Source organism: Elgaria multicarinata, chromosome 21 (assembly GCF_023053635.1).
Source record: "Elgaria multicarinata webbii isolate HBS135686 ecotype San Diego chromosome 21, rElgMul1.1.pri, whole genome shotgun sequence".
Lineage (NCBI taxonomy): Eukaryota > Metazoa > Chordata > Lepidosauria > Squamata > Anguidae > Elgaria > Elgaria multicarinata.
Genome location: NC_086191.1, coordinates 4,062,068 through 4,076,878, shown reverse-complemented (window position 1 = coordinate 4,076,878; position 14,811 = coordinate 4,062,068). Strand labels below are relative to the sequence as shown.

The following is a 14,811-nucleotide window of genomic DNA, read 5'->3' as shown; positions in this document are numbered from 1 at the left end:
CGTTCCAAAAGACCCGGTCTTCGTGGAGACGAAAACCGCTAGAACTGGTTTGTGAATATGGATCCACATAGCTGCCCGTATGTTTGGAGTCTCCTTGGGGCCTGGCTAGACGGATTTGTCATGATGAACTCCGGCTTCATTTACCGCCAGTCCACTACTCGGAACACCCAAGGATCAGGTTTCTTCTTTCCGCAAGCCTCCGAACGAGCTTCGTCGGACCTCGGCGCCTCCAGAGATTTCGCCTAAACCTCCCGTGGTTGATCGCAAGTTGTACGGCTCCCATTTGGAAGTGACCGGAGGCAGACGGACAACTGAGGCAGACGGAGCGACTCCATCCTTACCCTGAGTGCTTCCCACATAGCCAGGATGCGGAGGCAAGAGTCCGTGGGACCCTGACCGCTTTTAAGATGGCATTCTAGAAGCTGGTTGGGATGACAACGATCAGAGCCTTTATTTACTCAGTGGTGAGGGAGGTGCATTCTGTGCATGCTCCGTGCAACTCTTGTCTTTGTGATCACCTCCCCGGAGGTCAACGGGCCACAGCCCCGGCATTGACAAATGGCGACTGCTTCAGTTCTGAGCCCTTGTGGAAATTAAACCCGGGTTCCCAGCGCTGTTTCTAAACCGCTGCAAAAGCTGTCCTTTCTCAGCCATTCTTTCGGGCTGTGCTTACTTTCCCTCTGCCAAAGCCGGGGATAAAAGACACCGGCCTCTCTGCATAGCGACTTGGCTGGCACAGGCCTGAACCAGAGCCAAATTCCAGCCACCTCCCCCCACGTCCCCCTCCTCGTCCTGTCCAAACACCATTGGGACTCCATCGACTCCTGGGTGAAGTATTTAAGGAGCAGAGACCTCAGCTGCTGGGCAAATTCTCTCTGTTGGCCAGAGCCACCTTAAACGCCACCTTGGGGCCCTTTTTTTTCATAGTGGCAAATGGGGAATCCCACGACTCCCGTTGAAAGGACAAGGTAGGGGCAGAAACCGCGGCGGGGTCCACTTAGAGGTGGCTTTTTGTTTTGGCTTTTTTCGTCTTCGCCCAGACGGAGCGAGACCCTCGAACAAAGAACATCCTTTTTTGGGCCTAGGAAATATCCATCTTATTCTTTCTGTCTGCTCATCACCTGCTGCTTCTGTTCTGCCATTCGGAGATGTTCCTAACTCTCAGCTTCTCCTTGCAAGTCTTGTCCCAAGCTATGGCTCTAACAAGCGGTAAGTTTACATCTTCTGGCTGTTTGCTTTTCCACGCTGCTGCCTCTGGCTACTTTGACTTTCTGGGGTGCAGGAAATCAACTGCAATTCACTGGCTCATTTTGGACAAATTCTCAGGCTGTCCTTTTCTTGCTTCAGCAATTGTGACTACTGCTAGCAACTGCTCAGGCCTTTTTTATTTTTTATTCTTACAAAAAAACAACAAAAAACCCACAATCCTATACTTTATCTTTTAAAAAAAGCCGCAAACCCAATCCAAAGTAGCAGTCTTTGCAAGCAATCACAGACCAAGTTTGCAAAAGTTTCTCTGCGAGAGATCCATCCCTGAAGGAAGTTTTCAAACAGCGCCGCTCATTTTGGCCTCTGCCCCGAAGAGGCTGCAATGGGTCTTTTTCAGAAACGATGCAAACGGAACCAGCCTGGGTAAGGTTTGCCTGGAAGGAAATCCCACTGAATTGACTGGGACTTACTCCCAGGTAAGTGTGTACAGGATTGTAGCGGGAAAAGGCCGTTTTAAAAATTACTGTTACGTGCAAACTTTTACCCAGTTACATCTGCCTTCCCCAACGTGGTGCCCTCTGGATGTTTTGAACTTCCACTCCCATCAACCCCAGCCAACGTGGCCAGCGGTCAAGAGTATGGGAGTTGTAGTCCAAAACATCTGAAAAGCACCAGGTTCCGGGCAGGCTGAGTAACACTGATCTCTATATTTTTTATTTAAGCTGTTTCATTGTTGTTCTTCCAACATTCGGTAGCACAACGCTGAATTTCGGAAGCAAACCGAGATACTGGTGTCCGAGATGAAAGTCCAGGCAGAGAGTTCACCTCTTCCTGCTAACTAAACATGAGGCATGCAGGGTCCTCAGGACGTTTTCTTGTGCAAGCCAGACTAACATGAATGGACCCTGTGCAACTCCTGTTTGTTTCAGGCGAGATTTTGAAGGAGAATGTCCCAGCGGATGATCACTCCTTTTGGGTCTGCTTTCTCCGAGTCTCCTTTTATGGGGCACCGAAAATTCACCGCTGGAGTTGGCTGCGTTCCAAGCCAGCACACCAGAGACTTAAAAGATATTGTTCACGTTACCAGTATAAACTTTCACCGTCTGCGCAGACCAATTCGGTTTCACGCATGCGAAATAATATGACCTTGGGGACACACATTTTGTTGACCCTAACTTTTCATTTTCCCACCTGCAACCCAGGGAAAAGCCTCAAAGAGTGAAGAAAAGACAAAAATTAAAGTTCTGGAGGGAGTAAATTCCACACGTCTTACTGAGTGACACATGGAATTTGATTTTCCGATGTTTCTATTCAAATCTGGGTGGTTGAAAAGAGCAATTGGATTGTAGGAAAGCAGTAGAAAGGAAATACACCAAAGAGAAAATCTAGAGAGAAACGTTTATGTAGACCAAGTGTGATTGAAATAGGGGTTGGGGTACACGAAATTTCCTCAGGACGGATATTAGAGGAGAGGAAATAATTTTAAAATAAATATTTCTGCTTTGACCCAACCCCTTCCTGGGTTTTGTTTTTTTTACAAAATACCTCATTTGATTATTTGGAAACAATATAAATGTGCAAATCTGGAAACAACTATAGGTATCTTTGTCTGTTGTTGTTTTTAAAGTGTATTTTCCAAGTTTGAAATGGACATGATCGCTCTTGGCCTGACCCAAAAGGAAAGAAAATGAAAGACATTAGTCATAAATCCTTAAGAAACATAACAGAGAGGTTGTTCATTTTTATTTGACTACCTTTCAGGGAATGCACATGTTTGAGTCACACAGAGTTCTTGGCTGGGAAATGGGAGATGGGAAATTACAATGAGACTTGTGGCGCTTTAAAGACAAACTTCAAAGTGATCTTGATGGGCTGAAGCTCTGGGCTGAAAACAACAGAATGAAATTTAATAGGGATAAATGTCAAGTTCTACATCTAGGAAATAGAAACCAAACGCACAGTTACAAGATGGGGGATACTTGGCTCAGCAATACTACAAACGAGAAGGATCTTGGAATTGTTGTAGATCACAAGCTGAATAGGAGCCAACAGTGCGATATGGCTGCAAGAAAGGCAAATGCTATTTTGGGCTGCATGAATAGAAGTATAGCTTCCAAATCACGTGAGGTACTGGTTCCTCTCTATTCGGCCCTGGTTAGGCCTCATCTAGAGTATTGCATCCAGTTCTGGGCTCCGCAATTCAAGAAGGATGCAGACAAGCTGGAGCGTGTTCAGAGGAGGGCAACCAGGATGATCAGGGGTCTGGAAACAAATCCCTATGAGGAGAGACTGAAGGAACTGGGCATGTTTAGCCTGGAGAAGAGAAGACGGAGGGGAGACATGAGAGCACTCTTCAAATACTTAAAAGGTTGTCACACAGAGGAGGGCCAGGATCTCTTCTCGATCCTCCCAGAGTGCAGGACACGGAATAACGGGCTCAAGTTACAGGAAGCTAGATTCCGGCTGGACAGCAGGAAAAACTTCCTGTTAGAGCAGTACGACAATGGAACCAGTGACCTAGGGAGGTTGTGGGCTCTCCCACACTAGAGGCCTTCAAGAGGCAGCTGGACAATCATCTGTCAGGGATGCTGTAGGGTGGATTCCTGCATTGAGCAGGGGGTTGGACTCGATGGCCTTGTAGGCCCCTTCCATCTCTGTGATTCTATGAATTGTGTGGAAGCAAAAGCTTTCATTGGAATCATGAAGTGTTAACCTCAATGAACACTCACACACACACGACACAGACACAGACAGGAGGGATATAAGCACCCAAGTCAGATGGAAATTAAATGCACTCCCCTTCACACACAGAATCTATGACAATTCTACTTAAGGCTTAAATCCATACAAGATAAGCACAATAACAGATATTGCCAAAAACACAGCTATGAATAAACATTTGAAGATGGAGAGAAAACCATTGTCTTGATTCAGGCCTAGGTGGAGAGAATCCAATTTCCCGATAGGTTCTAATTTAGCAGTTTTGCATTGGGATTGAGTGCCTCAATCTTGAAATCCGTGCACCCGGCAAAGCACACCAAATCTTCAGCCTCGATGAGGCTTTGATGCTTTACACGCGTTACCTTCGACAGGCCGAGGCCGGTTGGGGCTTAATTCTCAGTAAACACTCATAGTATTGCACTGCAGACCTGTCAGCCTTAAGGCGGCACAAGGCTCTTTGCGTTTTTCGGCTGCAAAAGATGTCCCTCCCCTCTGGAAGATGGGGAAACTGAGGCTGCGGGGAGACTTGCCAAAGGCCACGCTCCGAGCGGTCTGGAGACAGTGAGATTTTGATCCTGTGGGTCTCTTCCAGAGTTAAAATTACCTCTCTATCTCCATGCTGGCCTGGGATGCTAAGAGCTGTAGTCCGTTTGGTGAGCGTCAGGTTGGGGGAAGGCTGCTCTAAGCAGAGGGGGGGAGTTTCTCTCTCCTCCTTTGCTATGTCTGTTGTTCACACTGCCGGTGTAAAATTAGCAGCGGTTGCATATCATGTCTCCGTTGAGGGACGGCTTGCCCTTTTCGGTGCGGAACAAATTTTGATTCACTTATCTCTTAGTCTATCAACTTGGGCTCAAGTTTCATCTTTTGCCTCGACGTCTTGAGTTTCAGGCTGAATCTTTTGCTTCTTTTTTCGAAAAAGAGAGACATATTTAAGGCGATAGATGCAAGAAAGAAAGAAAGAAAGAGCGTAGTAGATATTTCAAAGGTGTAATTGGAGACAAGCGTTTCAGTGCGGTGTTTGAGCGTACGTCCCCTGAGGATGGGGTGACCTTTTTGTTTTGTTTTCCAAAGCTCCTTTTTATAAAGAGCCAGTTTAAAAGGGCAGAACCTCTCTGAGGGCGAGGAAGTGGAACAAATTGGGAGGCTCTTCGAGAGGCAGTGTGGGGTAGCGGCTAGCGTGGGACTGTGAAAAGCCGCCTTTATGTCCTACTCAGGGGTGCTGTTCTAGCGCACTTAAAAGACTCAGGGCCTTTTAGGGCGGAATTTGCACAGGCTTGTTTATATCTCTGCATGCAAATGTAGAAATAATGATTATTTATTTATTTATTTATTTATTTATTTATTACATTTTTATACCGCCCAATAGCCGAAGCTCTCTGGGCGGTTCACAAGGATTAGGATTTATTTAAATCTCCCAGGAGTCAAAGGAAGCCAGTTGGTTTTCTCATCTGCATCACCTCAAAAATAAATAAATAAACAGCTCAGTTAAGTTGGTGGAGAATCTCCCAAATGAATGGGAAATATTTTCCCTCGCCTGAACTTCGCTGCCGTGCAAGGAAAGATTGGTTTGGGGAGGGGGTGTCACAGCATGTGGGGGTGGGGGGGGAGAAAGAGAATTAAGTCTTTCCTCTTCAGCTGCAAAGCCCCCTGAAAAATTGCCCCCTGCATGGCAATTAAACTGGGGAGGGGGAAATAAATCATCCATTGATGTCAGCGGATGTCCAGGGCTCTGGGGAATAGATCCAGGGGCCCAGGAAATGGAGTCGGGGGGCCCAGGCTCTGTGGGCCCTCCTCCAACGACGCCCCTGAACTTCCTTGGTTTTTTGCCCAGAGGCAACTAGTTGGTCATCATGGGAACATGATGCCACCTAGTGCAGCCTTCCCTGACCCTTGTGCCCTCCACTACAACTCCCATCATCCTCATCTGGCCTGTGATTTGGAGTGTGTTCTCGCCGCCTGGATCAGCCTTCCCCATGCGCTCCCGACGTTTGGGACTACAAATGCTTTCCGGACCGTTGGCCATGCTGGCTGGGGCAGATGGGAGTTGAAGTCCAAAACGGAGCTCTGGGTTGGGGAGGAGGGCATGGACTACGCCACGGTGCTTCTTCTCATCCTGGGACACTTTGTGGCACTTTGCTTTGCAGCGCTGAAATGCGGCCACTTCTGGGGCGGAACGTCTTACTGGGATAATGTGGTTGTCGCTGCTGATGCGGATGAAGACGCAGCTACAATGACTCATCGCTTTCCCTCCTCTCTTTGCAGGTTCCCACTGGACGTACGAAGGTAAGGAGAGACGGCTTTTCCCTGGCCTTTTGTGTTGATTTGAATCCACCTCCCAGTGCTTCAAATGACTATGTTTGTGCCGTTGCGAATTTTCCATGACGCCGTCCCGAGCGAGGCTCAGCCACTGCCAAGGCCCGCTCACGTTGCCAACGAAGCGATGCTAGCCTGTGTGATGCAATGATAAAAAAAGCTCCTGAGCATGCCCAGAGTGCCTTTACTCAGGGCACGGCCAGTTCCTAAGCCTCAGAAATCAGGCAGCTATCTAGGAAGGCCGTCCTTTTAGCCCAAAGCCGCCTTTTGCAGAATAATTCTTTGGCTCCTGTAACGTGCAAAAGCCGTTTTACTCTGGACGCTACTGAAGTCCCCTTCTCAAATTGTCACGTTAGCTGTCCAGAGGTTTCCTGTTTCTTCCAATGACGCATCCCTTTTAAAATTTATTTATTATATTTATGTCCCGCCTTTTTTCCTCCAAGGAACCCAAGGCGGCGTACATAATTTTCCTCCTCTCCATGTTATCCTCACAACAACAACCCTGTAAGGTAGATTGGGCTGAGCGTCTGTGACCAGCCCAAAGTCACCCAGTGGATTTCCATGGCCAGGTGGGGACTAGAACCCGGATCTCCCGACTCCCAAGTCCAACACCCTAGAATGCTTCACTCTCTTTCAATCTCTCCTCAAAACCCAGCTTTTGGGGAAAACTCTGGCACTCAGTCCTTGATCGTAGTACGACTAAGACACCATCAAAAATGAAAATAAATTCACATTTGCCTCCTGCCTTCCCCTGCCAGCCTCCGTTTCCTTCCTCTTCCTTCCGCTGTCTTCCTTGTGTAGAATTCTTAAGAAATTGGAACCCCTTTATGGGACTGGATTTGCCCTCCTGTATTTCATATAGCGCTGTGTGTGTTGCAAGATGGAATAAAACGAGTTCAAATTTGTAAGACTCCGACCTGCAGAATCCAGTGTGGATGGACCTCCTTGGCCCGCACAGACTCCGTGGACTTTTGGATCTTTTTTTTTTTTTTTTTAAAGAAAGCTCTCCCGAAATTTGGGCAAATTTTTTCGTAGGGAAATACGCGAATTTCTGCCGAGACCCCTGCCATTCCGGAAAATATACACGCAGGAAAGTGGAATGGAATATGGTAAATATTATGTGCTAACATTCATTACGTAAATTATGGAAATCCTCTTACGGAATTATTTGCGAATTTTTCCACATAACGGTGGGGTGAGGGGACGACCCGAATCTGTTTGTGAAGGGATGCTGGAATGAACGGCACCACACGAAACATCCACAGGACGGATTTCACAAAATCCAGACATCCCTAGTTGACGGTGCTCTTTTAAAGCAAATAATTTCATGCTAAGGTGACTTCATGAGGACTAGAATCGACACATTCGTGTTTGTGTGTGAAAATAATGGAAGTCTGCATATTTAAGTGGAGGCCTTCACAAGGAAGGTGTATTTTTAAAAAATCAGGTCTAACCTAGGAGATCTTGGCCCTGTTCAGAAGACACCTTAAACCATGGCTTTAACCACGGTGGTTAAGCCAGAAAGTCAGGCCATGTTCAGAAGACACCTTAAACCATGGCTTTAACCACAGTGGTTAAGCCAGAAATTCAGCTGTGTTCAGAAGACTCCTTAAACCATGGCTTTAACCATGGTGGTTAAGCCAGAAAGTTAGGCTATATTCAGAAGACACCTTAAACCATGGCTTTAACCATGATTAAGCCAGAAAGTCAGGTCATGTTCAGAAGATGCCTTAAATCACGGCTTTAACCACAGTAGTTAACCCAGAAAGTCAGGCTGTGTTCAGAAGACACCTTAAACCATGGCTTTAGCTGCAGTGAATAAGGCTTTTTGCCTTAGTCACCATGGTTAAGCCGTGGTTTAAGGTGTCTTCTGAATGGGGCCTTCTCCTCTTTTCCCGCTCCAGCACCAGTTCTAATGGGCAGCGAGGGCACATGTGTGTGTGTGTGAGAGAGAGAGAGAGAGGGAGAGACCTGGGATGCCCTCTTCTCCCGCCACGGGCTGTGCACGCCCGACTGTGACGGCGGAGGTCTTTGCCAGTTTCCAGGCAGGCCCCCAGCCAAATCCATTCAATCTCTGCGGAGGAATCAAGCACCCTAGAAAGGCGCTTTGTGAGCGCCCAACCTCGAAAGAAAAAGACTGAGGGCAACGCGCCACTCTTCCAAAGCGGGACACAAAAGGGGAGCTGCCATTTACAGCAGCGACGGCGTGTTGTTGTTGTTGTTTTTAAAAAACCACACGCCTTTAAACAACAACAGAAACTAGTCCCAACAAAATGGCGACCCATCACCTCAATACCGCCCCCTGCTGGCTGGGCAAGGAATCTGCCGTGTGAGAGGCCCTGGTCTATCCTTCCCCACATTGGCACTGCTAACATCCCCAGTATGGGCAACGGCGAGGGACGATGGGGCTTGTGGTTCAAAATATCTCAGGGACGCCAGGAAGGCTGGTTTGGTCTATGAACAGGAGGCTTTGGAGGGCTGGTGGGCGCGTTTACGGGCCCGGCAGCGCAGGCATGTCCAGAGATCCACCGACCGGTGTGGCGCGGCTGACTTGACTGACCTCTCCTCGTGTTCCCCACGGAGCAAGTGGGGCCTTACGCAGGCTTTAGGAGAGGACGAGTGTTTGGCTTTCGTTCTCCCCTTGCCTCGGTTGCTGCCTGTGTGTCCCCGAAAGCTCCCTTTTGTGATTCTAAGTAGGTTTGTTTGAGCTGCTCGCCTGTTTTCCCAGCTTTAAAAAAAAAAAAACCAGGGCCAAATCGCTGCTCCAATTAGCGAAAACGACAACAACACCCCAGTGTTGTTCCAAAGAGGTGAACGCCACAGCGCTCAGCCTGGCATGCCTGATCCTCTTGCGCCGGGGAGGGACGCGGTAATCCAGACCCGAAACTCTCCCAGACTTGGCAGCCGGCAAAAAAACAAAAACAGAGGCATTGTTGTAAGGCTGAGAAGGGCTTAGCGATGGCGGCAGCAAGGCCGACGAAGATAACCTGAGTGGTGCAGAATCGTGGGTGTTCACCGCCTGGCCGATATTTCAAAATGGCCGGACATGGGTGCAACTGTTGGGGTTCGTTTTCCCACACGTGGGACTCTCTCCACGGGAGAAAAACAGGGAGGCAATGCCAAAGCAGGCGGGACTTGAGCGCTGACTCTGATTCGTTCCTGGCTGGCATGTTGCGGGGAGTCTTTTTTAGTGAGGGAGGCGAGGTGAGGCCCCTGGACCAAGAGGGCAAACCCAAAAATAGTGAGGCAGGTGGGACTTGCAGGACCCCAAGCGGGCTCCGGTACACGACACCCCGCATGGAACTCACAGGAAGAAGTCGATTTAGGGACAGGAAGGTGCAGAAACGAATCACAAGACGGGGCAGACCTAGGGGTGACGGAAAAATCCGGAACGGTTTCAAATGAATTTGGGTTTCTATGAATCCGAATTCATAGCCCTGTGGATGTGTTTTTCCCTTTTTGCGCAAGTTCGTTCATTCGCAAATGGGCACTTGTGCTAATAATGCACATTAGGGCAACTTCGTATTTGCAAACGAACAAAGGTTTTGTACCCCCAAAAAAACCTGATTCTCTCAAAGGGCAAATGATGGAGGCTGCAGCCTTGTGGATAGGTTTTCCCTTTTTTGAGCAAGTTCGTTTATTTGCAAATGAGCACTTGTTCTAATTCGCATTAGCGCATCTTCGTATTTGCAAATGAACAGCATTTTTGTACAACCCCCCCTCAGAAAAACACACCCCTGATGCTGTCAATGAGCAGACAAAGGAATTTACCAAAATCTCTGCACCCTTAGGTATAGCCCAGAACGGAGCTGATAAAGCTACTTGAGCCAAAAGAGACTCACTGAGGTCAATAGAAGGCCTTGGGCTGTAACTCAGCTATCTGAGGGACCAGGGTTCAAGTCTCCCTTGGTGCGGGTCACAATTATTTATTATTATTTCTTGCATTTGTACACCGCCCCATAGCTGAAGCTCTCTGGACGGTTTACATAGGATAAAAGCATTTAAAAACAACATACCAAAATTGGGCAATACCATATTCCTGTAGCGCCTCAGGCCATAACGTCAGTAATGTTTGGATTAATCAATTACAATCCTTTAACGGGCTAAAAAAAATAAAAGGTGCCCTCCCTGTTTCCAAAGCTCATCCCAACCAACCATAGAATCATAGAATAGCAGAGCTGGAAGGGGCCTATAAGGCCATTCAGTCCAACCCCCCCTACTCAATGCAGGAATCCACCTTCAAGCATCCCTGACAGATGCTTGTCCAGCTGCCTCTTGAAGGCCTCTAGTGTGGGAGAGCCCACAAGCTCCCTAGGTAGCTGGTTCCATCGTCGTACTGCTCTAACAGTCAGGGTGTTTTTCCTGATGTCCAGCTGGAATCTGGCTTCCTGTAACTTGAGCCCGTTATTCCGTGTCCTGCACTCTGGGAGGATGGAGAAGAGATCCTGGCCCTCCTCTGTGTGACAACCTTTTAAGTCTTTGAAGAGTGCTATCATGTCTCCCCTCAGTCTTCTCTTCTCCAGGCTAAACCTGCCCAGTTCTTTCAGTCTCTCTTCATAGGGCTTTGTTTCCAGACCCCTGATCATCCTGGTTGCTCTCCTCTGAACACGCTCCAGCTTGTCTGCGTCCTTCTTGAATTGTGGAGCCCAGAACTGGACGCAATACTCAAGATGAGGCCTAATAGAGGGGAACCAGTACCTCGTGAAATTTGGAAGCTCTACTTCTATTAATGCAGCCCAAAATAGCATTTGCCTTTCTTGCAGCCATATCGCACTGTTGGCTCATATTCAGCTTGTGATCTACAACATTTTCTTGCCCATCCTGATTCATTTTTACCCAAGCCCAGTGGATTCTGGGAGTCTGGCTATGGATAAACATAGCCGTGAAGATAATACCTCTTTGGCAGGGTTTGGAATTTTATTCCATTGGAAGAGGGAGTGTGTGTGTGTGGTAACTTTTGAGTTCCCAGGCCGCTGGAATCACAATGGCACAGGGCGAGCGAAGCACACCGCTTTCTCCTTGCTTCCCCGCTTGGAAAAAAACAAACTTTTGCTGTCAGCGGAGGGGCCCGGGCCAGCGAGCACATTCAGATGCAAAGGAGCGTGCAGAGATCACCCTCGGCGGCCATTCATGAAGGCAAGGCTCTTTCAAAAGAGCTCGATTTGGCTTTGTGGCAGTTCCACCACCACCACCTGGAAGAAAAGACGGCACTTTTTATTTGCCAAAACCCGGGCTGGGTACCGAAGCTCAGAAGATGACAAGGGAAAAAAACCCTAAAGGCCTCCTCTATCTCCACATCACAGTCCGAACGTTCACTCTCTTTTTCTATATTCAGCAGTAGCAACCTTTTGCTCTTCTGTTTGGCTGGCTGGTTGGACGGCGAGGTCACCCTCAACTCCGAAATTACTTGGAAGGGAAAACCACTTGCCGACAATACTCCCTTCCAGGGCACGTCCCCCGCCCCCAAATCTGTGACGTCGTAACAAAGAAAGATTAGCTTTGAGCATGCGCAGACTTCCTTTCCGTCGCTAGTGTAAGAAGCCGCCCCCATGCGACCCGGACAGTTTTCCCCAATCTGGCGCCCTCTGGCGGTGCCGAATTACAACATCCATCATCCCCTGATGGCCATCTTGGCTAATGGGTGTGGCAGCCTGAAAGCTCAGTCCTAGAATAACACTGGTGCTCAACAGATGCTGAAAAATTCAGTGGCACACTTACCGGCTCCTGGTTTCCAGTCCCTCAAACGTTTCCACGTTCTGGGACGACCACCAACAATGCTTGTTCTGGTCTGAACATTGATGGTCTTTTTCTCTCTCCCTTCTCAGGGGCCCATGGACAGGAGCACTGGCCAGAAACTTATCCGGAGTGCGGATTACAAGCTCAGTCCCCCATTAATATCCAGACGGACTCCGTCCAATATGACCCATCGCTGGTTCCGGTGGAGCCTGAGGGATACTGGGACATTGGAAGCAATTTTTTCACCCTGACAAATAACGGGCACACAGGTGAGGCTGTTTATGGGACCCAGTGGCTTCCTCACACCTTTGGCAGCCATTTTGATTCTCTCTTTGGTGCTCCCCACGTCAGGGCGAGCGAACGCTCTGCTTGAGCTCTTACATTACGTGTTATTTATAGACTGGGTTCACACAACCCGAGAACCCATACTCAAGGTTGAGTCTGGGTTGAGTGCGGGTTGTGCTTGAAACGTGGGCTGTTGGTGGTGCGAACCCAGCCGTGCTAACAAGCCAAGGGTTGTTAACTATGAACAAGCCGTGAAGAAAAGCCATGGTTTGCTTTTGGGTTGTGAACTGTGGGCTGTTTGGGACTAATGCCCCAAAGGATCGCACAACACAGCAACCCACATTTCAACCACAACTCACACTCAACCCAGACTCAACCTTGAGCAAGGGTTGTCATGTGGTGTGAACCTAACCTGCCTTGTGGAAGAGTCATAAGAACACAAGAATAGAAGAAGTGCCATGCTGGTCCAGCACTCTGTTCACACAGTGGCCAACCAGCCATCGGCCAGGGAGGAACAAGCAGGACATGGTGCAACAGCACCCTCCCACCCATGTTCCCCAGCAACTGGTGCACACAGGCTTACTGCCTCTGAGACTGGAGGTGGCACATAGCCATCAGGACTAGTAGCCATCGATAGCCTTCTCCTCTATGAATTCATTTAATCCCCTTTTAAAACCATCCAAATGGGTAGCCATCACTACATCTTGTGGTGGGGAGTTCCATGATTTAACTCTGCGCTGTGTGAAGAAGTCCTTCCTTTTATTTGTCCTGGATCTCCCACCCACCAGCTTCATCAGAACGACCCCTTTGGGTTCTAGTATTTTGAGAGAGGGAGAAAAATGTCTCCCTGTCTACATTCGCCATACCATGCATAATTCTGTACACCTCTATCAGTTCTCCCCTTAGCCTCCTTTTTTCCAAGCTAAACAATCCCAGTTGATGTAACCTTTCTTCATAGGAGAGATGCGCGAGCCCCTTAATAATTTCAGTTGCCCTACATTGGCCCACCTAGGCCTATAACAACTATGGCACCAAGCAGGGCCTCTTCCATTTTGCCGTGGTACCACGAGCCTCTCTACCAAGGCACACAGTGGTCTTCCACCATGGTAATGAAATGTGGTCAATTGTTGGAACCATAGCCCATTGGCTTTCTCCAACCTCCAGATGGTTTTGACCACCTCTCTCACAAGGCTTGACCATTGGCCATGCCGGCTCAGCTTTATGGGAGGCCAAAACATCTGGAGGGCACCAGGTTGGGCAAGGCCAAAGCCGGCCATTGTTTGCTTCCATTGCCTTGGTGCCATAAAGCTGCCGGTCACTTCCTTGTTGCCATGGCACCACGGCATTGTTACAAAGGGGAGGCGGAGGCCTCCGATTACCGCGGTCTAAGGCACCGCTAGGCCTCGACGTGCCAGCAGTCACATCGGCCATAGCCCGGTTGTCCCGACAACACTCTACAGCTGTCGAAAACGCCACACATTTATTGCATCTTCTGAAGCTAGGCCTTAGTGGGGCCATTTTATGCGCCCCCGTTAAACTCATCACTTGACCACTGTCCCGAACCATATGAAACATACTCCTCACAAATACCCCCCAAAGCTCTCTCATCATTACCCTAAAGTTTGCATAGATTTTATGGCGTTTGATGGCCACGAGGAGGCAGGAAAACGCTCTGAGTGGCGCCACGGGGATCCCGACCCTTCGGAAATCCTCCCCACCCTTCTCGCTTCCGGTGCGCGGCCAGCTGCCGCCCGCACCCTGCCATGTCTTATCTTTGCAACCTTGAGGGCTAGCGACTTGCTTTTAAAATGAAAACGAAAGAAAACGCTGGCTGAGAACTTTGGGGGGGCTTCCGGCTTCCGGAACCCGGTAATAACCCTGGTGCGCTTTAGGGGTGTAAAACCAGCCTCTCCCCATCCACGCCGGGACTAATGGCATCTTGGCATCTCTCCCGTGCAGTGCAAATGTCGCTTCCGCAAAGCATGCGCCTGCATGGCCTCCCCAGGATGTACTCGGCGGTTCAGCTGCATTTTCACTGGGGCCGCAAGGGCACTGCCGACGGGTCTGAGCACCAGGTGGATGGTCGGGCCTTCCCAGCAGAGGTAAGTCCACAATGCTTTGGAGTTGCCATAAGAAACGCTCCTCCCTTTATTTACTGTCTCCAACAGTGGTCAGCCAAATACCGCCCCAAAGATAGCTCACAAAGAATGTCCAAACGCTATCGTTCATCTCCAGCATATTTTATTTTTATTTATTATATTTATATCCCCTTTCCCCCTTCTAGCAAAGAACCCAAGGGTGGCTTACACGATCCTCTACCTCTCTGTTTCATCCTCACAACAACCCTGTGAGGTAGATTAGGCTGAGAATCTGTGGCTGGCCCAGTTACCCAATGCACTTCACGGCCGAATGGGGAATTTAACCCAGGTCTCCCCAGTCCGACACTCTAACCACTACACCACACTGAATATGATATTGAGAGGTATACTGCCCCCTTTCCATGGAGGTTTCATTGAGCTTGTGTGGCTAAGGGGTTTCATGAAATTC

The 14,811-nt window shown here is 48.9% G+C and overlaps 1 protein-coding gene across 2 annotated transcripts in view; it reads left to right on the top strand.

Annotated features, from left to right (window-relative positions):
* Positions 1 to 822: 822 nt before the first annotated feature.
* CA14 (carbonic anhydrase 14) overlaps positions 823 to 14,811 on the top strand; it is a 29,077-nt gene continuing 15,088 nt past the window's right edge. For both annotated transcript variants that reach the window (XM_063145742.1, XM_063145743.1), the window contains exons 1-4: positions 823 to 1,209; positions 6,193 to 6,213; positions 12,069 to 12,248; positions 14,224 to 14,366. In XM_063145742.1, coding sequence (XP_063001812.1) covers positions 1,149 to 1,209; positions 6,193 to 6,213; positions 12,069 to 12,248; positions 14,224 to 14,366 — 405 coding nt within the window. In that variant the 5' untranslated portion in view covers positions 823 to 1,148. The remainder of the gene's footprint in view (positions 1,210 to 6,192; positions 6,214 to 12,068; positions 12,249 to 14,223; positions 14,367 to 14,811) is intronic.